This window comes from Mus caroli, chromosome 1, assembly GCF_900094665.2.
Source record: "Mus caroli chromosome 1, CAROLI_EIJ_v1.1, whole genome shotgun sequence".
Classification (NCBI taxonomy): domain Eukaryota; kingdom Metazoa; phylum Chordata; class Mammalia; order Rodentia; family Muridae; genus Mus; species Mus caroli.
This window is the reverse complement of record NC_034570.1, coordinates 146026302-146051101: the sequence shown is the minus strand read 5'-3', so window position 1 is coordinate 146051101 and position 24800 is coordinate 146026302. Positions and strand designations below refer to the sequence as shown.

At 39.3% G+C, this 24800-nt stretch overlaps 1 protein-coding gene across 1 annotated transcript in view; it reads left to right on the top strand.

Moving 5' to 3' along the window:
• The window catches only part of Xpr1 (xenotropic and polytropic retrovirus receptor 1), a 144880-nt gene that overhangs the window by 77684 nt on the left and 42396 nt on the right, over positions 1-24800 (top strand). The window contains exons 4-7 of the mRNA XM_021176967.2: positions 7012-7235; positions 10987-11136; positions 12776-12859; positions 16909-16990. Of these exons, the coding sequence (XP_021032626.1) occupies positions 7012-7235; positions 10987-11136; positions 12776-12859; positions 16909-16990 (540 nt within the window). The remainder of the gene's footprint in view (positions 1-7011; positions 7236-10986; positions 11137-12775; positions 12860-16908; positions 16991-24800) is intronic.

Sequence of the window (24800 nt, the reverse complement as noted above, 5' to 3'; positions counted from 1 at the left end):
CTCAGCGGCTCTGTGGCTCCCGCCTGTCCCAGAAGTTGTCTGCCTCTGTGGTCCTCACTCTAACCTGTAGACTAAGTTCGGCGGAGTCCCTGAGCCAAGATGGCGCTCTCTGCAGGGCAGGTCTCTGTCCTCCGGCTGGGCGCACATACAGTTTTCATCTCATTCTCTAAACAATACACTATAACAAGCATTTCTATTGTATTCATATTATAAATCAGAACTTAGAACTTTTTCTACTCATGATATCTTTTTATCTCCCAAATTTTTTCTTGACTTAAGATATGTAAAATTTGATGACAGATAACACATTTGCTGGTAATAAATAATAAGTAGATTTTAAAACAATACTTTGAGTCATTTCCCACTTAGGAAGGATGAAGACAGACCCACATGCTAATGAGAAGAGGGTGCTTGCTTGCCTTTCCTAAATAATTGAGTCTTGGCTCATTCTTTGATACTGTAGGAAATAGAGCAGCCTCAAAATTTTTCAGCACTTGTCAACAGTTTCTAATTGTCTTTAATGATAATTTATAGTGACCTTATAATTGTCAACAATGACAATGACTTGTTTCACATTAAATGTGTAATAAACAATGGTAGCACTTTTATAAGGGCTATCCTAGACATTGTTAGAAAATTTTCTTAATCTCAAACCAAAATTAGTTTAGTGATACTTTAAAAATATGAATTCTTCCAGCCTAGTCTACATAACAATCTCCAGGACAGCCAAGACTACATAGAGAAAGACCCTGTTTCAAAAAAATAACAAATGTTTGTCTATCTGTCTCTGTCTCAAAAAAAGAAAGAAAGAAAGAAAGAAAGATGAAAGGGAGAAAGAAAGAGAGAAAGAAAGGGAGAGAGAGAGAAAGGGAAAAAAAGAAAGAAGGAAAGGAAAGGAAAACAGACAAAACACCCAATAAGTCAAAAATACCAAAACAAAGCAAAACAAAAAGCACACAAGAAAACATGGAGTATGTTTTGTGTTAGCCTGGAGCCTGTCCTGGAGTGTGGTTGATACACCATTGTGTGTTGTGTGTTGTTATCATTGTGGTTGATTCTCCATTGGAGAAAACAGATTTTTCCTTTTCCCAGCGTCAGTTACAAATGGCTTCTGACTTGGGGGTAGGACATTGTATCTATTTCCTCTTCTTAGTGTGTAAAACAACATAGTTATTTTATAACCAAAATTTAAAGTCCTTACAACTGTTTCCAGACATTTCAAATGATCAGTTATAACTCTTCATTTACATAGCTGGGAAAGTTATTTTCAGTTAAACACTTAAAGATATTTTCTGTAAATGCTTCCAAAGAAGCTTTTCAAAACCTTTTTATTGATTCTTTGTGAATTTCACGTTATGTACCCCAATCCTCCTCATCTCCCAGTCCCTCCATATGAACCCTCTACCCTTGCAACCCCCCCTCCTGGAAGAAAACAAAAAATTAAAAAACAACCAACTTCTCATGTGGGATGTGTCCCACAGTACTGCCTTCTGTCCACACATCTTTACTTGCAAATGTTTATTCAATGAGTTACTGGTCTTTTTGAGGCCTCTGGCTTCTGCTACACTTTCAATATTGGATCCTCACTGGGACTCCTCAGCTATCCTGTTGTCGCCCTGTGTCATGGAGACCCTGTAACTTTGGATCTGCAGGACTGGCCTCTTTACATGCTCCAGCAGCTCATAGATGGGTAGATGCTGAGGTGGGCCAACTCATCACCCTGGATCTGGGCCTGCATGGTAGCTGAGTTAGTTGGTTAGCCCTCCAGCTCTCCTGCATCCATGCCACCAGAGCCAGCTCTCCCTCTTTGCTCAGGTAAGGGGCAGGGCCACCTCATCTAAGAGTCAAGTCTTGGTACCTGCCATCTCACACCAAGCCACTACAGTGAGGGGCTGACAATCTCTCCCACACCCATGCTGTCAGGGCCACTTCTGCACTGCCCAGGCAGGGGCCTGGTCCAGCTCTCCCATGCTCATGCCATTAGGGTAAGTTTAGCTCAGCATTAAGACAGCAACTTGGCTCCAGGTGGCAGCCCAGACTACTGACGTCTACATGGAACTTTGGTGGTAAAAGCCACAGACATTGACACATGGCAAGGCCATGGACCCAGACATGGCCCTCTGTGGCATCATGGGCCCAGACATCACCATGGCCTTGGATAGTAGCACAGACTACTCCTGTCAGGCTGTTCTTCACTGCTGTTGTGTTTCCAGTTCAGCCTCTCTTCATAGTACATAAATCTTTGCTCTTCTCTGTCTCTCCAACCTCTCCACCACGTACTTACTTGTTCATCTGTCTCTGGCTATCTTGTGCCCATCCAGGCTGTGTTTGTAGCCTCAAGTACATGCATTCCCCCTTTTTTTTTTTAACTTATCTACTTTACATCCTACTCACTGCCCCCCTCCCAGTTACCCTCTCCCACAATTCCTTCCCCCATCTGCCTCTGAGTGTGTGGGGGCCCCCAGGGTATCCCCCAACCCTGACACTAGTCTCTGTGAGACTAGGCACTTCTCCCATTGAAGGCAGACAAAGCAGCCAAGCTTGAAGAACATATCCCATGTACAGGCAACATCTTTTGGGATCGGCCCCTGCTCCCCACCCCCTGTTCCAGTTGTTCAGAACCTACATGAAGACCAAGCTGCACATCTGCTACATATATACTGGGAGACCTAGGTCCAGTCCGTGTATCCTTTGGTTGGTGGTTCAGACTCTGAGAGCCTCAAGGGTCCAGGTTAGTTGACTATGTTGGTCATCCTTTGGGGTTCCTATCCCCTCCTGGGCCCACAATCCTTCCTCCTATTCTTCCTTAAGAGTCTCTAAGCTCCTTCCACTGTTTGGCTGTGGGCATCTGCATCTGTTCGAGTTAGCTGCTGGGTAGAGCCTCTCAAAAGACAGCCATGCTAGATTCCTAGCTGCAAGCATAACAGAGTATCATTAGTAGTATCAGGGCCTGGTGCTTGCCCATGGGATGGGTCTCAAGTTGGGCCAGTCATTGGTTGGCCATTCCCTCAGTCTCTGCTCCATCCCCTGTCCCTGCATTTCTTATAGACAGGATAAATTTTGGGATGAAAGTTTTGTGGGTGGGTTGGTGTTTCTCTTAGGGTTCCTGCCTGGCTGCAGGAGGTGGCCTCAAGTTCCATATCCCCAATGCTGTGAGTCACAGCTAAGGACGCGCCCATTGCTTCCTCAGTGCCTCTCTTATCTAGGTCTCTGTCTTGTCCTGGAGATGTCCCCCGCCTCCCCACCCTGCCAGATGCAGATTCCCATTCATTCTCATGGCCATCCGGCCATCCCTCCTGTCCCTCCCCACAGCTGATTCTGAATCCCTCCATTCCCCTCCCCACTCCCCGCCCCACTCCTCTCCCACTCATTTCCCTCCCTCCGTGTCTCTTATGACGATTTTATTCCCTAAAGAAGCTTCTTTAACCCTAGTCTAGCTGTTAACTGTTTAGAAAAACTTCCAAGCAAAGGTTCTAAAATCAGCTCCTATTCAGGCAGCTTTTAATGAAGTTAATGATTTTTCTGATATCACAAAACACATCGTCTACCTGGTAGTAGTGCCTCTGGGCTGCGGGTGCCTCCCTGTGAAGTACTGAGTAACTGTGTGTGCTCAGTGTACCAGCAGCTTTCAGTGTTGCTCCAGTACCATCTATACAGATGCTGGTACCATATTTTCACTGTAAAAAGCTCCACTTGTGAATGGAAATGTTAGGTGATATCCTGATATCACCCTTGATATTGTGATAGCAACTCTAAAGTGATATCCACCTTTCCTAAAGGGTGGCAAAAGAATAATTCTTCACATATACTTCCTTTTTAAACATACTTGCATAAAGAAACAATTATATTGTGTCAGAATAGATGTTTCATCTAACGAATTGCAAACTTTGGGTTGTCCAAATGCCAGTAAGAAATGATTTTTTTATTGGTCATTACAAAGTCCATAAGTTTTTTAAGAAGCAGCATGATTTGATAAGAAAATTTTAGTAATTTCATAACCATATGTTTTTACCCATGAACTATTCATTTTTAATAGCAGCAGATAAAACAAGATCTTTTGTCATGTAGCAGTTTTTAAGTTTGGGGATTAAATAAAGAGTTTCAGACAACACAAGGAAATACTTTTAGTATTATAGTAGCTTATTTTAGCTTCCTGCATGGTCAGTATTAGGTTGTTTTAATTTAACTGGCTTCATGGTTTCCACAGCTAAAGATTGATTTTCAGTTAAACTGAGATTTTTTTTTTCACACTGTCACAGTTTTTAAAAGTAAGTCCTGCAAGAGTGTCTCTCCTGCATACCCTGTTCTGTAGCAGGCTGCAGCACGGCTGTCTGTGCCTTACCTCTTCTGTTCAAATTCAGCCACTTCCATGACAGAGAGTGTCTCACCCTGAAATAAAAACATTACTCATAATCTCTCAAATAAATACTAGCTCTAGTGTATAGCATTATTTTAAGTTTAACTTATAATGTGGATGTTTCTAGGACTAGTAAGGTGCCTCAGCACCTGTCACTTAGCAATGCAAGCCTCAGGACCTTAGGTCGAGTCTTACTCCTCACATAGGAGTGGAAGAAGAGAACCAGCTCCACAGATTTTTCCTCTGTCCTTCAAGTGTGCACACTCACAATATAATAAAGAGTGTAAGATAATGTTCATGTACATATACAGCACTGGCTTTAGGAAATAATGTTCGTGATGAATAGGTTATATTTATATATTTAGGAAGATAGGTAGACAGACAGACAGACAGCTCTATCAATGGTTAAAGAAATAGAGGCCATGAATTTAAGGTAGAAAGGGTGTATGTGGGAAGAGTAGGAGGGAGGAAAGGGGAGGGGAAAACAATGTAATTATATTTTAATTTCAAAAATATAAACATTTTTAAAAATTGATGGTTGTACTTCTGTAGACATCAGCAGTGATGCTGAGGAGATAGTAAAGGATTTTGTCTTTACTTGCTGCACCTACATACTCGTGTGTCTATGACAGAAGGAGATCATAGCAACCTATGAAATCGAACATTCGAACAATACAACCTAAATAGACACTATTTTGATACTTACACGATACTTAGAGGGATGGTGGTAGGAAAATAACTGAAAGTCTTTCCTGTAATTCCACCATTGTGATTCAAGGAGCAGGAAACCTTGTATATACAGAAAAAAACCTGTATTTCATAATATATAAGTAGTCTTGGTTTAGAGCTGAGTGCATTTGTGTGTTCACAAGGCTCAAATGAAGTTGCGCAATGCACCCTGGATGAGTACTATCAAACTAACTACTGCTTCATTGTCTTGCTTGATTTTGAATTAAATTTTGGTCACTACATGTTAAGAAAGCTTCTAATGTTGCTAGATATTTTGTTTATTTATTATATGTAAGTACACTGTAGCTGTCTTCAGATGCACCAGAAGAGGGCATCAGATCTCATTACGGGTGGTTGTGAGCCACCATGTGGTTGCTGGGATTTGAACTTCGGACCTTTGGAAGAGCAATCAGGTGCTCTTACCTACTGAGCCATCTCACCAGCCCGCTAGATATTTTGAAAACCCCATATTCACCTACATACTCCCATCTGATTGTGACCCAGAGTTGTGTAAATATAAATAGCTGAAAGGTGACTTGAAGTATATGGACGTTTGTGTGGGTCACCTGTAAAGTAAGTATTACTCCATCTGGTAGAAACACTTGCAGATTTGGGGTCATGAAACCAGTTCTTCTACGGAGGTACAACTATCTGGTCTAACAAAGACGCTCCTATCCAGAAAGAGTCTAATTTTTAACACACAGTGTGTTGGTTTTAGGGTGGTTTTGGAAAACTTGTAGAGAAGTGGCGAGGTTCGGTGACACAGCAAGCATAGACTCAAGCTCTAATCCAGTCCTGTTTGTGTATGAAGCTGCAGAACCAGTATGTACCTCAGTGGGTTTGTGGCGGTCACAGGATAATTTGGAGGAGTTCTTTTTCCCACCATATGGGTCTTGGATATTGAACTCTGGTTGTCAGGTTTGGCAGCAAGGCTTCTAGCCCTTGCTGGACCTTCAGAAATCTATCTTACATGGCTCTTTTAAAATAAGATACACAACACACACACACACAATCAGTTTTGTTATTTATTTATTCAAGTGCTGGGGATAAATCCCAGGGCCTCATGCATGCAAGGCAAGCCTTTACTAACTGGGCTGTATCTTTAGCCCCAATGTTTGCTCTCTTAGAATGTGTAATTTAAGGATAGTCACAGTGTTGTAAATCATCCCTATCTAAATCCAGAGCATTCTTGTCACCCTTAGTCCTGCTGGCACTCACTCCACTGCTCTCCTTCCCTGCTGCTCATGTGCTTGTGTTTCTGTGGTGTCCTTGTGCTGGGCAGTTCATGGAAGTGGAGTCTGAGATGGACTTTCTGTATGGCTGAGACTGCATTCTGTATATATGTTTGTATATACAGCACACTACCTTTGTTTACCCATTCATCAACTGATAGACTTGGGGTGATGGGGGACGTGTTTATTTCTGTATCAAGGTTGTATGTAGGTACTTTATGTTCAGTGCTGTTAGATGTATACCTAGGATCATTGTTGCTGATCACATGGTAAATTCCATGTTTAACTTACTGAGAACTGTTTTCCAAATTCATACTCTTTCATGTTTTCACTCTTAGTGACTCTACATTGTCTTATCTATGAAAAGAAAAGATGCAGAAACGACTTCCCAGGGAGGGAAGCTTGAGGTAGAATGCACAAGTTTTGGGCCAAAATGCTTTCTCTTATCATATTCTGCATATCTTGTATGATGTTTTCCCTAGAAATTCTAGGCAACCAAATTAGTATAAACAAGAAAAATTTAGAATTCAATAAAATAAAATTGATCAAAATTGAGTGTTTTTATCACTTTTATAAGACAAGATTAGTAGATGAATACACTTTATTTTTAGACTTCTAAAAAGCTTTATATGTATGGGCATTTTATTGCATTATATATCTTTAACCTGTTTGGATAATGCTCTTTCCTTATAGAGAAGCTGGCAGAGGCTCAGCGCAGGTTTGCTACACTTCAGAATGAGCTTCAGTCATCACTGGATGTGCAGAAAGAAAACAGTGGTGTCACAACATTGCGACAGCGCAGAAAGCCAGTGTTCCACCTGTCCCACGAGGAGCGTGTCCAACATAGGAATATTAAAGACCTTAAGCTGGCCTTCAGCGAGTTCTACCTCAGTCTCATCCTGCTGCAGAACTATCAGGTGCTTAGTCTTATCCTACAGAATGGCATTGTAAAATAAGATTCCAGTAAGTAGAATTACCTTGGTCTATACCGAATCCTCTAAAGATTGAAATCATCTTTATTCTTGGGGTTCTTGGAATTTAGATGTCTTTGTGGAAAGAAAAACAAAAACCAACAACCATGTATTAGAAGAATTAAAACTATTAATAAGACTTGTTTTTTAAGCAGTGTGTGTGTGTGTGTGTGTGCGTGCGTGTGCATGTGCACGCGTGTTTATATATAGTACAATCTTTTAAAGGAGTGGCTCAACAGATATAGCATTTGCCATTCAAGTCCAAACACTGGAGGCCAGGTTCCTGAGTCCATATAAAAGCTAGGCAGGCATGACAGCCCCCTGTAATTCTGACATATAGGAGGCAGACAGGAATTTCCTAGAGAATATGGTTAGCCAGACTAGCAGAAGCAAAGAGCTCTTGGCTCAGCAAGACAACCAGCCTCAGCAATATCAAGTGGATAGCAAGTGTAGAGGATACTCAAATCAACTTTGAGCCCCACACACATACACACTTAGTTTTAAAAAAAAATCATTTATGTAGTACTAAAGGGTATCTTGAATCAAAGACAGCAGTTTGCTTCATATTTAAACTCTTTGATGAACAAAAATAAATGTCTGTCACAATGTTGATTATGTAAGTCTTTATATTCCTAACCAATAGGTAAAGTTCAGAAAAGTATTGGATCTTTCTGCAACAGGCATTAATAAAACAAAAGAAAAGCAACTGGACAGCTAACATTTTTGCAGCTTGCCATAATAAAACAAAAAAGCTTCACTTTTTAGTTTGCCACTAAAACAATTCCAATTTTAAAGTAACTATATCAAAAAATTAAGTTAGATTATGCTAGCTATATTCAAAGGCTAAAAATCTAGCCTGTTATATCAAATTTTTAAACTTAGTATGAAAAGTTTGAACATCCATATATGCTAAAATAATTCCTAATTCATGCATTTGTAATTTGTTATCATTACAAAACAGGTTTTCAATAATAAACATTTATATCTCAGAGTCTGATGTACCACTTTGCATTTTATTCTCTGGTTATAACTTACAGTTTGCACATTGTAGGACAACAAGACATCTGAAAAGTAAAAGTTCCACGAAAGATGTTTACCTGTGGTGACAGTGATGCAGCTTGCTTTATTGAATACTTACTTGTCTCTCATGCATGAAGCCCTGGGTTGGGTCTGCATAAAACTGGGTGTGGTGGCACATGCCAGATGGAAGCAAGAGAATCAAGGCCATCCACAGATACACAGGGAGTTGAAAACAGCTTGTGTAGGCTTTAAGACTATCTCAAAGTAATACAGAACAAGGTTTCCTTTATAATGTTGGATTGTTTGGTTAGTTGGTTTGTTTCGTTTTTAGAGACAGGGTTTCTTTGTGTAGCCCTGGCTGTCCTGAAGTACTTCTGTTAGACCAGGCTGGCCTCAAACTCACAGAGATCTGCCTGCCTCTGTTGGGATTAACGGTATGCCCCATCACTGTCCAGCAAGTGTTGGAATTTTTAAATACAAGGTACTTGAAATCCATATCTACAGTGACCTAAGTGTGTACCTTTCCTATCAATTTCATAATTTTCTTTGATGACTTAATGTTTTAACATTCAAAGAAGAACCCAATTGAGATATAATTCAGCAGAAAAGTAATAATGTGAGAGAAATAAATGATGAATTCCTTTGTTTTTGTTCGATTCTCCAGGCTGATCGGAAACTTGAATGCCTCCTGATTTGGCCTTCTGAGTGCCTGGTTAATCAGCCACACACCTAGGCCCCTTTTTGACATTTTTCCCCATAGCTTTATAATTTAATTCTTAAAAAAATCATATCAATAACTAAATATGAACAGAAACAAAATGGTTTTCCACAGGTTTGTAATTTAGTATTAATATAGTGCTCAACTAGTCAGAGTACTTGCTGCTTTTCTAGGGAGCCTGAGTTCATTTCCCAGTAGCCATATCAGGAGCTTCACAAATCTGTTAACTGTTGACCTTTTCTGTCACACAGCTACATAAACACATATACAGAAAATAAAAATAAAGTAATAGAAAATATCCATATTTCAGCAACTTTTCATGTTGAACAATTATTAAAACAAAACAAAACAAACAAGCAAAAAAAAAACAAGGACAAAGCACAGACATTTGTAAGCCACCATGTAGGTACTAGTAATCCAGTGGGATTTCTGCAACAACAAAGAGCCGTCTCTAATAACTATAGAAGTTCTGTTGTAGAGCTGGACAGATGACCCAGTGCTTAGGAGCGTGTGCTGCTCTCCCAGAGGGATCTAATGGCCTCTCAGGGTACCAGACACGCCCACTGTGCACTTATCATAAATACAAATACGTGGACATTTTAAAAATTCTGTTCTATTAATTCTGTAAGAAAATATTCCTATTTAAAAATATGTGTGTGTGTGTGTGTGTGTGTGTGTGTGTGTGTGTGTCTGGTTATCTGTATGTATGTTGAATGCATGCAGTATCCATCCATACTAAAGAGAGCATCAGATCTGAGTTACAGGCAGTTATAACTGTCAGATGTAGGTTCTGGGATTGAATCCAGTACTCGGCAAGAACACCACATATACTTTTACCACTGAGCAATCTCTTCAGCCTCAAGAATATATTTGTTTGAAAATGAGGAAGAAAGGGAAATATAAAGCCATATCTAGGGCTGGGGTAGTGTTTTTCATGAAAACAGAAAGAACTGACTTATGTAAAAAGGCCTATAATCCCAGGTTGGGGGCGGGGAGGCAAGAGGATCCCTGGCAAGTATTGGCTGGCCAGTCTGTTCATCAAAGACCCCATCTGAAGAAAAAAGGAAAGATGGGGAAATCTACACACATGCATGGACATATACTACACTGCATGCAAACACACACACACACACACACACACACACACACACACACACACACACACACACCAGTTTCATGATGCATTATGGTACGAGGAATAGATTCTAACAAATGAGCAAGAACCCTGAGCAGATACAGATGACCTCACGTAGATCTAATCTAGACCCTCAATCCATGCTTTCCTACCATTTCAGATGATGAGCACAAGTGACTGGGGTTTAGAAAAATGCAGTCTCTTGATTTTGTAGAAGTTGAAGGAAGGTGAAGTTTCCACCCTTGTCACTGCCAGTGCAGTGGTCCTTTCTGCCTTTCCTCTGGCCTCTCCTTCTCACTTACATCCCTAAGCTGAGATGAATGGAAAGAAAGTGAAAGTTGAGAGAACTAGATAGGAGTCTGTAGTTCATGCCTATAGCAGTGAAAATCTCTTCTTTACCACTGAGGGGGGAGGAGGGAGAGAGTGAAGGAGAGATAGAGAAGAAGGGAGCGAGGGAAGGAGAGAGAGAGAGAGAGAGAGAGAGAGAGAGAGAGAGAGAGAGAAGAAACAGCCCTCAAAAAAAGAATTAAATGGATTAAGTGAATGATGAATTCAAGACATTTTCTGAAAGGACTCTTGGCCAAAGCAGTACAACAACCCATTTTGAAATGGTTTTATGTGGGAAAGTTGGAAATAAAAATGTTTGGAACTTAGGAGTTTCATTCATTTACTTGGAAGAGAAATGAGAACCCACGCCCAGGGAGCTGACCCCCGCCAGCAGTGTGGCAGTGCATCTGGGAAGGCTCAGTGTGCTCGGTCATCACTGCTGCTTCCCTGCTTTGATCTCCTTTAATGATGATTGTATTTCTCCTTTCTTCCTATAGAATCTGAATTTTACAGGGTTTCGGAAAATCCTTAAAAAGCATGACAAGATCCTGGAAACATCTCGTGGAGCAGATTGGCGAGTGATTCATGTAGAGGTGGCCCCATTTTATACATGCAAGAAAATTAACCAGCTCATTTCTGAGACTGAGGTACAACACCTGCTTGCTTGCCATATATGTTCAGTTTCCGTTGTGTGTGCGGGGTTTTTTTTGTGTGTGTGTGTGTGTGTGTGTCATTTTATTACAATGAAGTTTAACAGTACAGAAAAATCACATGACCATAATAATGGGCCAGTTTTCTTAAACCCTGCAACAGGAGGGACTCTCTAATTACATTAAATATTGTTACACATTCAAACTTCCAGTGTACAAGTACTTGGAAACAGTTACAACCCTCACCAAGCTAGGTTGGGGACATGAAGTCCAACAGCATTGGAAATGCTGCGAAGGCATAACTTTACAAATAGCAATGTAATCTTACAGAACTGGCCTTTATTTAAGGTGGTATGTTCATGTAATTCTAGTGCCTTCACAATTTAACAAACCAAGTTTACTATACTTCTAGAAGCCTAGATGAAACATGAAAAAGAAGCCATACATATAAATTACAACTTCAGGAAAAGTTCCTGTTTTATTATTCCAAATAATTTTGCCTATGTCAAATAAATGTCCAGTAGTTCCTAGTATGTGGGAAGATTATGTTTGTGAAAGTCACAATGAAGCTTTATAGATGGAAGCTTGTCAATATGAACAGCACAGCTGAGAAAAGGTTTAATCTCCAAACCTATTAGACTTGAAGTAAGATCAGTAACGGCTACCTTGCGACATTACTCTTGCCTAATATCCACATATCAGTGATGCATACCATGTGTGTTCTTTTGTGACTGAGTTACCTCATTCAGGATGATATTTTCTAGATCCATCCATTTGCCTGCGAATTTCATGAAGTCATTGTATTGTAGTATTCCAGTCTTTAAATGTACCACATTTTCTGTATCCATTCCTCCGTGGAGGGACATCTGGGTTGTTTCCAGCTTCTGGCTATTATAAATAAGGCCGCTACGAACATAGTGGAGCATGTGTCCTTATTACATGTTAGAGCATCTTCTGGTTATATGGCCAGGAGTGGTATAGCTGGGTACTATGTCCAATTTTCTGAGGAACCGCCAGATTTATTTCCAGAGTGGTTGTACCACCTTGCAATCCCACCAGCAATGGAGGAGTGTTCCTCTTTCTCCACATCTCACCAGCTCCTGCTGTCACCTGAGTTTTTGATCTTAGCCATTCTGACTGGTGTGAGGTGGAATCTCAGGGTCATTTTGATTTACATTTCTCTGATGACTAAGAATGTTGAACATTTCTTAGGTGCTTCTCGGACATTCAAGTTTCCTCAGTTGAGAATTCTTGTGTGTATTTTAAAGAAGTAATTCACCATTTTTGTCCTGCGGGCTTTTGTAAATTGCTGGCTTAGAGTACCTATGCTTTTTTTATTTATTTTTTTTAAGATTTATTTTATTTATATGAGTATACTGTAGCTGTCTTCAGATACCAGAAGAGGGTATCAGATCCCATTACAGATGGTTGTAAACCAACAGATGGTTGCTGGGAATTGAACTCAGGAGCTCTGGAAGAACAGTCAGTGCTCTTAACCACTTAGCCATCTCTCTAGCCTGAGTACCTATGCTCTTATTTAAGGTCTTTTCTTTTGCTTATCAGTATACTTTTCAAGAGGCTATCAAGACATTATACACATAATAACTTATAAAAAACTTGATCATTTCTCTTTTAGGCTGTGGTCACCAATGAACTTGAAGATGGTGACAGACAAAAGGCTATGAAGCGGTTACGGGTCCCTCCATTGGGAGCTGCTCAGGTACTAACCTCACTTCCAGGGCTTTGTTTCCTTTTGCATATTTAATAACACAATATCGCTGTTGCCTGGTATCATTACCTTAAAAGATTTTGTAAGTAGTTGCTACTATTCTCATTAAAAAAAAGAAATTGATTCTAGGATCCAGGCATGGTGACACACGTGTTTTATTCCTGTGTTTGGGAGGCTAAGGCAGGATAACCATTAGTTTAGGGCCAGCCTGGGTTACATAATAAGACCCCATGTCAAGGAAAGAAAAGGGGAGGAGGAAAGGAAAGAAAGGAGAGAAGGAAAAAGTCAATGTGAGCCTTCCTACAGTAATCAATTATAGAGCCTTGCCCCTTTCTCTTGGTGCTGCCCCCAGCTCCCAGCCCTGCTTCTTCTTAGACATACTTGCTCCTTGATATTTTCAGCTGGGATGAGGCTTTTTGTTGTTGTTAATGATATGGGAGATGTAGATGTACTGGGTTTCCAAAACAACAGCTATGCCCCCTGTAAAAGAGGAGGGTGAGGGGATTCAATAAATGCTGTTTATATAGCATTTAAGTCATAGCTCTGTCTCAAACATGTCTCAATAATTAAAATAATTTTTATCATAGAGTATTTTGTGTGATAACAATGTATTAAAATTAATAATGAAGAGTTTATATATAATAACCAGCATGTATGAAAAATTAGAATTAATGCTATACTTAATAGAAAAACACTGAGACTTCCCTTATAAGACCAGGAACAAATTGTATATTCAGTCTTAGGACTGTCATTGAACGTTTTCCCAGTGATTATAGCCAATGTGGTAAGGTCAGAAAAGGTCAGAAAAGGCATTCAGGTTAGAAAGAAAGACGTAAAGGTGCTAGAGGTTTTGTTGTTTTGCTGTTATGTTTGTTTGTTATCAGTGATTTGGGATCTCTGTAGAAAATGGAATGATCCGTATAGGTGCTACAGCTAATCAGGGCGTAGCGAGCCCGCAGAGTACAGTGTCAGTTTACAAAGGACCGAGTGTGACTGCACATCAAGTACAATTGACAGTAACAGACTTCCCCAGTAATGCCACAGAAGTAAGAAATGTGTAGTAATAGTCTTGGCAAAAGATGTGAAAGTCTTTTATGTTAGAAATTACAGAACATTGCTGAAATATACGACAGATCGTTTAAATGAAAGGTAGATTGAGTTGTGGGTATATGGGTAAGCTCAGTTCTTTTAGGAAGCCATTTCTTAATTTTGGATATACAGAATAATCCATCTAAAAAACTCTGTGAGGGTGTGTGTGTGTGTGTGTGTGTGTGTGTGTGTGTGTGTAGACTGGTAAGTTAGTTTTAAAATGCATGGAAATGCAAAGGCCCTTGAGTAGCCAGTATATCTGTGGAACAAATTAGAAGGTTGCCATATTAGCACTACCTGGTATAAAAACCTATTAAAAAGTAATCAAGGTAGGGCTATGATAGACAGATACTTCAGTGGAATGGGATAAAATCTAAAAATAGATGAATATATTTATACAGCTAGTTTTCAGTACAGACATAAAGCATGCCAGTAGAGGAAGAATAAAGTGCTCAACAGATAGCCTGGGCAATTGGATTCCCTATGCAAAATGAAAACACGGACCTAAAGTAAACCTAAAACTACAAAGTTTTAAAAGAAAATTAGGAGACAAGTCATGGCAACTTTGGGAGACACAAAGGCTTCTTAGAAATTACATCAAAGCACCTCCTCAAAGTTACAAACATATCTTCAGTAGACTCTGTTAAGGAGAATGAAGAGTATCCAACTAGGAGAAAATATTTATAAAACCTATCTGATAAACCACATATTTTACTAAGAACACATGGAGAACTCCAATACTCAGTAGTGAGCAAATAACCTGAATGTCATCAGTGCTGTGCAGGCAGAAAACAGGAGCAGGAAAGGTTGCTCAGTCAGCGCTGTCAAGATGTGCAGACTGAAACCACAAAGGGATACTCACACCTTGCTCAGAGGAACAGAATCCCATCTCCTCTGCTGCTGATGGAGTAAAATGATATCACCCATTAGCATTCAGTTGAGGAGTTTCCTAAACAGTTAAATGTACATCTACCACATGACTGGCTGTTGTATTCCTAGGTATTTATCTAAGACAAATGCAAGTGTATATCCACATAAAGACTTGTATATAAGTTTTCATAGCACCTTTATTCATAATAGCCAAAGCTGTAAACAACTCATGCCCATCAGTAGATAAATGGATAAACAATTGTGTAATATCTGAACAATTCATTACTATTCAACCTGAAAAGATAATCAAGAGAGAAAAAGAAGGCAGATTTTTAAAAAGTATATACTATATGTGACTCCATTTACTTAATACTCTAAAAAATGTAAACTAGTGAATAATGAAAAAAAAAAAAGCAAATCGGACTAGAGAAATGGGTCAGTGGTTAAGAGCACTGGCTGTTATTCTAGTAGACCCAGGTTCAATTCCCAGCACCCACATGGCAGCTCCCAGCTGTCTATAACTCCATCTCCAAGGGATCAGAAACACACAGATATATGCTCAGGGAAAGTACTAATGGACATAAGATAAAAGTAAGTAAAATTTTTAAAAGAAAAGAGAGAAAGCCAATCACTGGTTGCCAATCCAGGTGGTGTCGTGTGGAGTGGGTTTTGGGCAGGAAGGAAAGAAAACAAGGGGGCATAGGGAAGCCTGTAGGGCAGTGAATGTGTTAGCAGTTTGCTTTTGTTCACTTTCCTGTACTTGTTTTGTTTTTTTGTTTTTGTTTTTGTTTTTTCTTTTTTGAGACAAGGTTTCCTATAGCCCAGGCTAACCTCAGACTCACTATATAGCCAAAACTGTCCTTGAACACCTGATGCCCTTACCCTTAGCTCTGGAGTTCTGGTAATATAAACATGTATCACCATGCCTTGCTCAGTATACTATCTTTGATTGTCTTCATTGTGGTTATGATTTTATTAATATCCACATGTGCTAAATCTTGTAAAAATCTTATCATTATATACTTTAAATCTAGTATTTGTGCAATTCCTTGTATGCCAGTGTGTTCAGTATAACAGTATTTGAACAAAACCATAAGCACATCATAGCCAAAGTGACTGAAAGATAGAGGAAAAACTATAAAAGCACCAGAAGAACAAACATAGAAATTGTACTTTAAGTGTATATAGCTTATTATATCATTGATATGAGTATAAAACCTTAAAATAAGAAAATTAATTTAAAAAATGAAAGTGTTTAAGAATGTGTTTAGGGAGAAAACATGAAGTGGTTATCCGGTGGGGAGGCAAAGTACCCTGTGAGAAAGCGAGGGACATCAGGGAGGGTGTTGTCTAAAGACAGGGCAGTCACTGTATGGGTTCACTGTACCGGCTGGTCCTAACATTCTAGATGGATGATAGACATCCTTTTGTATTAGAATGTAGTGTGCAAGGTTTGAAACTAAAGTAGCTTTTAAGAAAAGTTACTGTCTTCCTTCTAGACACTTTCATTCTGAAACTGACAATACAGATAGTTCTTGTGACGAGTAATCAGAGTTTTGATATGTGTGTGCGTGCGTATTGACCAGAGGTGGACACTGGGTGTGTTCTGTAGTCATTTTCCACCTTGTTTTTGGCAACAGAGTCAGTGAACCAGGAGCTCACTAATTTGTCTGGGTTCACTGTCCAGAGAGGTCCAGGAATCTGTCTGCCTTTACCTGCCTGGCACTGGGATTACAAACATGCACTGTGCCAGCCTTTTATGTGGGATCTGCCTGGCTTTTTATGTGGGTTTTGGGTATCCAACTCATGTCCTTATGCCAACACAGCAAGTACGTAACTGAATGAACATCCCCCAACCCCACGATTCAGATTTCTGTAAAAGAACTCAATAGTGTCCCTATGCTAGTAATAGGATGGTGGTGTGGGAATCATCCTCTGCTTCAGAGTTACAAAGGTTAGCATAATAAAATATATTGTCCTTGTACAGCTTTGAGGTTTATGCCACTAAGTTACTCTACTGCAGCACACATGCCATGTGCTTGCTGTCGTCTTTTACTCAGAGTTCTGTTTTCTGTCCACAGCCTGCACCAGCATGGACTACTTTTAGAGTTGGCCTATTTTGTGGAATATTCATTGTGCTGAATATTACCCTTGTGTTTGCAGGTAATTCTTACCTTTTAACTCATTTGTTCTTATAATGTTTATGTCATATTCTGTCCTTCTGTAAAGACTCAAGCATATCTATCAAAATCACTGTAAGAAGTTTGTGGGGTGGTTTTAGACATTTGTTTATTTTTCCTTTGGGATATAATTTTGTAGAACATTGATGTCTATTTAGTATCATTTTCTAGTCTTTAATGTAAGGAGTTTTAGAGTTCAGTTATTAAGAACGTAACCCTGGGCCAGGAAGATGGCTCACTGGCTAAAGAGGCTTGTTATTCAGTCTACTTATTTTTTGACCCCTTCATGTTAGAAGAAGAAATCTGACTCCCAGAAATTGTCCCCTGACATCTTTGTGTATGACATGGTATATTCGCACATGCATACATGCACACAAACACACACTAAGTAAAAAGTGTAATTAATATAAGAACTTGTTTTCTTTGTTATAGATGAAGATAAATATGCTACAAAGTTCATTCACTAACCCTTATTTATTCTGCTTATTATAGAGACTCCTCACATTTCCCCAGAATCTGCTTATACCTGCTCTGCATGCAGTCTTTAGAGGCTTAGCTATGTAGTTTTCAAGTCAGTGAAATCTAAATGTAGGATTGGGGTTGGAGCTTAGGTGATAATGCTTGCCTAGCATGTGTGAAGTCTTGTGTTCAGTCTCCAGTACTGCATAAAACCAGGTGTAGTAGCATAAACCTGTAATCCCAGCATTTAGGAAGGAGAGGTACAAAGATCAGGAGTTCAAGAATTTCCTCAGCTACATAGTGTATGAGTGTGTTTGAGGCTAGCCTGGGATAAATGAGGTCCTATCTCAAAAAATAAAACAAACCCACACCCAAAGAAATTAAAAAGGGATTTCTATAAGAGCAACTATAGTCCCAGCTTTAAGAAATAATATAGTGTCAAGCAACAGGTAGTCTTACAAAGCCTGCCTAAGAATTTGAGCAGCCCTTCAGTAGCATTTCACCTTATCACAATGAAAAACCTTCAAATGTCCCACCTGTTTTTCCTATTAAATTTCTTTAGGATTTCTTTCCTAGTTTCTTTCCCAAGTCATAGAGTTCTTTGTGGCATTGAAATGTTGGATAGACGGACGGGTGTGGTGGCGCACGCCTTTAATCCCAGCACTCGGGAAGCAGAGGCAGGCGGATTTCTGAGTTTGAGGCCAGCCTGGTCTACAGAGTGAGCTCCAGGACAGCCAGAGCTACACAGAGAAACCCTGTCTCGAAAAATCAAAACCAAAAAAAGGAAGAAATGTTGGATAGTTCCAGTATATTCAGTTCTCATGTTTCTACTTTCTATGTTAATTTTCTATCTAGGCAAATTATTCAAGCTTATGGCTACAAGTACTATCTATATGCTAATGACTCGCAAGTATATATTCACTCTCCTCTGAAAAAGATCTAATTGACTGTTTGGCTATCTAATAGGTATTTCCCATTAAATAGACAAAATGACCCTTGATTTTTTTTTTTTTTTAAGTACCCAGATAAAGCTCAAAAGTCCCTATTTACCACCATGTTAGCTAAAATCATCAAGGCAAAAAAAAAAAAAGATTTATTTTGGCTCATGGTTGTAAACATTTTAGTCCTTGATCACTTGACCCTGATACTTCAGGCCTGTGGCAAGGCAGAACTTCATGGTGATCACAGTATTAGAGAGTCAAGTTGCTCACTGAACCTGACCTCTTAAAGTCTCTCCCTCCCAGTAAACTACAAGCTGGGGAACAGCACACATGACCTTTGGCTAACACTTAGACTCCAAACAACATCTTTCATGTTTCATATTTGATATTTCATATCAAGAAATCTTATTGCTGTGTTTTCATACTGTTTGAGTTTTATCACTTATCACTTCTTCCATTAGTACTGTCTTTGTCTCAAGAGTCATTTGTGTTTACTGTATAACAGTATGCATTCCCTGTAGCGCTCTTCTAACCACAAGTCTGTGGGCAGTGGTTTTCTTTCCCTGGTTCTCCTTTTCCTCAGCCCCTCCCCCACCCTAGTAAACAAGGCCTTCAAGGATATTGCACTTGAGTTGTTTGATATTTCCTATCCTGTGTTTCTCCCCTGAGTTCACTCAGTTGTATTTACTTTTCTTTGAACACATGTGTTGCCTAAGGAGCTCTTTCCCAGGGTGTCTATTTGTCTTATTCCTTCCCTTCACTTAGATCTCTATTCAGTGCTGTCTTTTCAGTGAGACCTTCTGTGATCACCCTACACCAAAATAGTCTCTTCTGTATTTCCTATCCCTTCAGCTTACATTAGCTTTCTTGAGATGCTTGTGGCATGACAGTGCATCCCGTACTCATGTCTGCTCCCACTAGTGTATGAGCAATATTTGGACTTGGTCCTAAACACCTCGATGCCTGGGCTTTTGTCTCTGTACTGGAACACTACATGGAGCATAATAGGAGTTTAACAAGTATTGAGGAAGTCTGAATGGATAGAAGAGAAAACCAGTTGAGGTTAAATGATGTACAGAACTTTATTATTTCTTGCAAGCATTCTCCTCAGCATTGCCTGTTTTACATTATAAAGTTATAACCCTAGTTGCAAGGGCTTTTACACGAACTCTCCTATTGACAGTATGTTTTCATTGTGTTACTAGTTCTCTGGATAGAGAGACAGCTCAGCCATTACTCACAACCAACACTTTGAGAGTTCTCCTTCCTATCAGTTGCTAAAAAAGTATTATGCACCCATAGCATACAAATTAATATTTGTGACTTATGATAATTTTGTAATCTGTTTCTGTGTATATAGGGTAGTTATAGTTTACTTGTATAAAATATATGAAAATTCTACAGTTCCAACGTTCACCTAGACTGTCAAGCCAGCTGCCACGGGAAGGACATAATCCTGCCTGAGCCTCAGCTACAGCTCCATCCTTGGCTGTTAGTTGGTCGTATGGACAGCTGTTCTTTTCTAAAACAGTTTCCTCATCTATTCAATGAACTCAGTACCTTAAACTTACAGGATTCTTGAGAATTTATTTTTATTTGTTCATCCCTAAGTAGCTTTTTTTTTTTTTAGAGAATTATTTATTATGTATATAAGTACACTGTAGCTGTCTTCAGACACACTAGAAGACGGCATCAGATCCCATTACAGATGGTTGTGAGCCACCATGTGGTTGCTGGGAATTGAACTCAGGACCTCTGGAAGAGCAATCAGTGCTCTTAATTGCTGAGCCGTCTCTCCAGCCCCCTAAGTAGCTCTAAAATCTGGTGTGTGTGTGTGTGTGTGTGTGTGTGTGTGCATATGTATGTATTTTGTAAAAATAAATGTAAATGTAAGCACAGTCACATGCCCCTGCACAGGTAAAGGATAAGGACCACATCAGGCATCACTCCATCTTGTTTTGAGGCAGGATTTCTTTATTGTTTACCTCTGCTGTGCCAGGCAAGCTGGCCTACAAGCTTCCAAGGTTCTCCTATCTCCGCCTGCCATCTTGTTGCTGGATCATAGGGATTATAGATCTGTGTTATATCTTGCTTTCATGTGAATCCCTTACACTCAAACTCAGAGCCTCTCACTTGCACCATAAGCTCTTTGCTCACTGCGCCATCTCCCAGTCAACCCACAAGTCACTTTTATGTGTCTCATGACTGCCCTTGGTTCCCATGAGTCTTCAGACAAAATAAAGAAGAAGAAGGAGGAGGAGGAGGAGGAGGAGGAGGAGGAGGAGGAGTGGTGTTGGGGTGCGGGGGAGTGAGTTGTGTAGCTCAGTAGCTGAATGCTTGCCTGTCATAAATGGACTCCTGAGTTCCGTCCTCAGTACTGAAAAGCCAGGAGAAATCAGTCCTTAAGAGCTTAAGTAAGACAAGGAAAGAAGCAGATGGCTCTCTTTTCATGTGAATTAAATGGAAAGGGGTTTTGTTTGTGTTTTATTTTTTAGCTGAGGTTTTAGTAAGCATAGACTATAATATTGTGACGGTTTGATTTCTTAATGCATACAATTTATACATCTAGCATTGTGCATTAAGTTCTAGCCTCACAGCCCTTTCTTTGTTTGATTTCCATGTGTATTGGTGAGGGGGAGGGTAAACAGATAAAAAAGCCAGCTGTCTATCTTTATTTATCTCCCCTCGGGTACTGAGGAGATAGCAGTGTGGAGAGGCAGAGGGACACGCAGCAGTAGTAATGCATGTACAAGCACGGCTCTTTTCTTTGCGCATTCACATAAAAAATTATGTGCATAATTGCTGTGGTCTCTCAAGGGGACATGGCCTACTGTTCAATAATTTGCCAGAAAAGTCTCCTATCTCAGAGTTTTAGTTTCATGAAAATGATATTTTCCTGTACGGATTTTTGTTTTTTAGTTTTTCTTCTATTAACCTTTGCTCAATTTGAAATAATCAAAATATGCCAGATTTCACTTTCTATTTAACATTTGCAGCAGATATAAGGGTGTAAAATAAGCACTTGTAAATTAATGGCAAGACTGTTGATTGTTGAAATCTCTTGTATATGTAAAATGTTAAATCAATTTTAATTTATTTTTTATAAATTTACCTTACAACCTAGGAGGCTACAATACAAAGAAATTCCTTTGTGCCATGTTGCTTATAATAGTAGCCTCTTAGAGACTGCTCACATAGCCACTGACTGACCTGTGTCCATGAGGGGCATTGCCCTGTACAGTGGCAATCGTGGGCTAATGTGGAAATGAAAGATAGGCCTAGCACCTCAGAGAACTGCTTGGCACTGTTTACCAAAGCTGGCTGTGTACTAACCTATTATCCGTCTCTAGTAACAGAAGTGAGGACACATAGCTACAAGAAAACATTCTCGAGAACATTAGTAACTGTACAACCCAAATGTTCTGTCAACAGCATAAGAGATGTTTTTACCTAATGGGATGGTGTGAAGAAGGGAGAAGAATGAAGTGTGGCCACATGCAGGGACACAGATGGGAGCTTATGAGCGAGGGTTATGGAACATGAAGTTAACCATTTTACAGTAAATAAAAGAAGCCAAACACGAAAGTACACAGTATATGATTTAATTTACAGAAACATTAAAGATTACTGTTAGAAGACAGTGCTGAGCGTGTCTGGACAGGAGTGTAAAGTGCAGGCACTGCTTTGTGATAAATCTCAACAGTGGATAAGGACCTGGAACGACAACATAAAATAGGTCCAGCGGCTTGATCCAATGCAGTGAGGATATAGTTGTAAGGTTTAGAATAGGCTTCTGTTTGGGTCATTGGTTTTTGTTTTCAGTTAGCAGACATGTGGTGATTTGTATGTGACTTATATACAAGTGCAGCCAGCTCTGAAGCTGAATTACCAAGATTAAATCCCTGTGTCCTTAGACAGGGGACTTGATTTAACTCTGTTTCTTCATGTATCTTCTGTTAAAAAAAAAGTATGTTTTTTGCTGTGAAAATTAATAAAATTATGCACAGCAAGCAACACAACATCACTTAGTCCAAGACAGCTGCCTAAAGAATGTTAGCTATCCTTTCACTATGAACTTATTATAAATCTATGTGAGAATTTAGAATGGAACAGTATATAGCTTTTATTATTATATGAACCCATTATTCACAGGGGTGACATTCTTATTCTTAAATAGAAATTATAGTAACTCATCTTATTTTGTAATTTCTTGGGATTTGTTTTAATCTTGTCTAGCAAAAAATGTTGTAATTTAATTCTCAGCCTACCTGCTGGGGAGATTGTGCCAGAAAGTTATATTTTGTAAACTGGTGCTCTTACCTTTTAGAGACTGTATAGTTCAAAGTTTGTGTTCTTGAGTAAATAGCTTGACTATTAACCGTTAAGACTGCTGTGTGTCTTTGAAACATTTTGAAAGTAAATCAGTTCATTAGCAAATGTAGTCTTTTGCTTTTATTCAAATGCCATTTCTTTAGCACTTAGCTTACTGAATGTCGTCAGCGTTTGTTGTTGCTGCTTTAGCTGCTGCCACCGATGATGACAATTTGTAAAAATCGTTTCTCATGAAGTGTACATTTCAAGGATGTTTTCGTTAAATATCATTGTTTTAGTTTGGATCTCTGTTGCTTTGTTAAAATACTCTGACCAAAAGCAAGCTGGGAATAAAAGGGTTTATTTGGCTTATACTTTCAAGTCACAGTCTGTCATTAAGAGTTGCCAGAGCCCTAACTAAAGGCAGGAACCTATAGTAGAAACCATAGAGGAACGCTGCTTACTGGCTCACTTTGTGCCTGGCCTTCTTTTACAGCCCAGGCTCACCTGCCTAGGAATGGTACTGCCCACCATGGGCTGGGCCCTCTCACATCACTCATCAGTCAAGACAGTCTCCCAGAGTCATAGTCACAAGCAGTTTCTCAATTGGGAATACCTCTTCCCAGGTGACTCTAGTTATGTCAAGTTGACAATAAAAACTGACCAACATAAACAGTCATATTAATTAGAAGCATTTTGTATGATGCTATCAAGTAGAACATAGTCTTTCTAAGTATATGTGTATATATGTGTATATATGTATATATATACATATATATATATTTCATGATTATGCATTATATTTTCTTGTTCATGACAATTTTCTTATGTAGAAATATGGATCATAAATATTTGTATCCTAAAACTATGACCATAGATGTTAACTAGACAGAATTAGATAACTGTGGAATGTTACAGCAAATCTGTGAGTGGTAAACCATTTAAACATTTAAGCTTCACAGAATTGCATAGATTAACATTCTTTCTCTGTGCATGTATGTGTGTGTTGTATGCATGTGTACAGGTATACCCAGCATGTAGCATATACAAAGGCCAGAAGAGGATGACAGGTGTCTTTCTTATTCTCTGCTTTATTCCCTTAGGCCAGGTTGCTCTCTGAACTTGAAGCTAGTTGTTTTGCTAGACTGCTGGTTAGTGAGCAGGCCAGGCTCACCTGGCTCCATGGTGCAGCACTAAATTATAAGCAGCTAGGACCATGCCTGCTTTTATATGGTGCAAACTCACTTCCTCATGCTTGCTTACACTAAGCCATTTCCTTGACCTCCAAGTGAACTATTTCACTATAAGCACTCAGCATTGCTGCACAGTCTACCTAAACATTGTATCGTCCTACAGGGAAGCTCAGTCACAGATTTCTATTGCTCCAGCTGTTGACCACTACTGTCTTATTTCTATCTCTATAGATATACCTATTCTAGATGGTTCATGTAACTGAAATCTTCATTGTGAACATGTATATATGTATTTGTATATGACTTCTTCACTTAGCATGTTTTCAACATCCATTCATGTTGTGGCATTATTCAGTACGTCATTTCACACACATACCACAGTTTGTTTATCCATTCATCCATTCATAAATATTTTGCTTCTTCTAAGTTATCATTTTTTATTTGTTTGTTTATTCATATTATTATACTGGGGGCCATGGGCATGTGTTCGCTGTGGCTCACAGATAGTGGTCAGAAAACACCTGTATGGGTGACTTAGGCCAGTGAGTTCTTTCCTTCTTATTGGGGCCAGAAATGGAACTCAGGAGTGCAGGCTCGGGGCATGTTTAACTTTATAGACAAATACCTTATTGTTTTCTATAGAGGTTATACCACTTTCCATTACTACCAGTAATGTACGAGGGTTCTGTTAAATCCATCCAAGTGGATGTCAGATATTTTGTTATTCTTTTAATTTGCATTTTCCTAATAACTAATCATTTCAATTTCTCCTAGGCTTGTTAGTCATTTATGTATTCTTTGGAGGACTAAATCTTTTGCCCACATTTGCTTTTGTCTGAAACTAGAAGAATTTTTTTAAGATTTATTTTATATATGTGAGTACACTGTC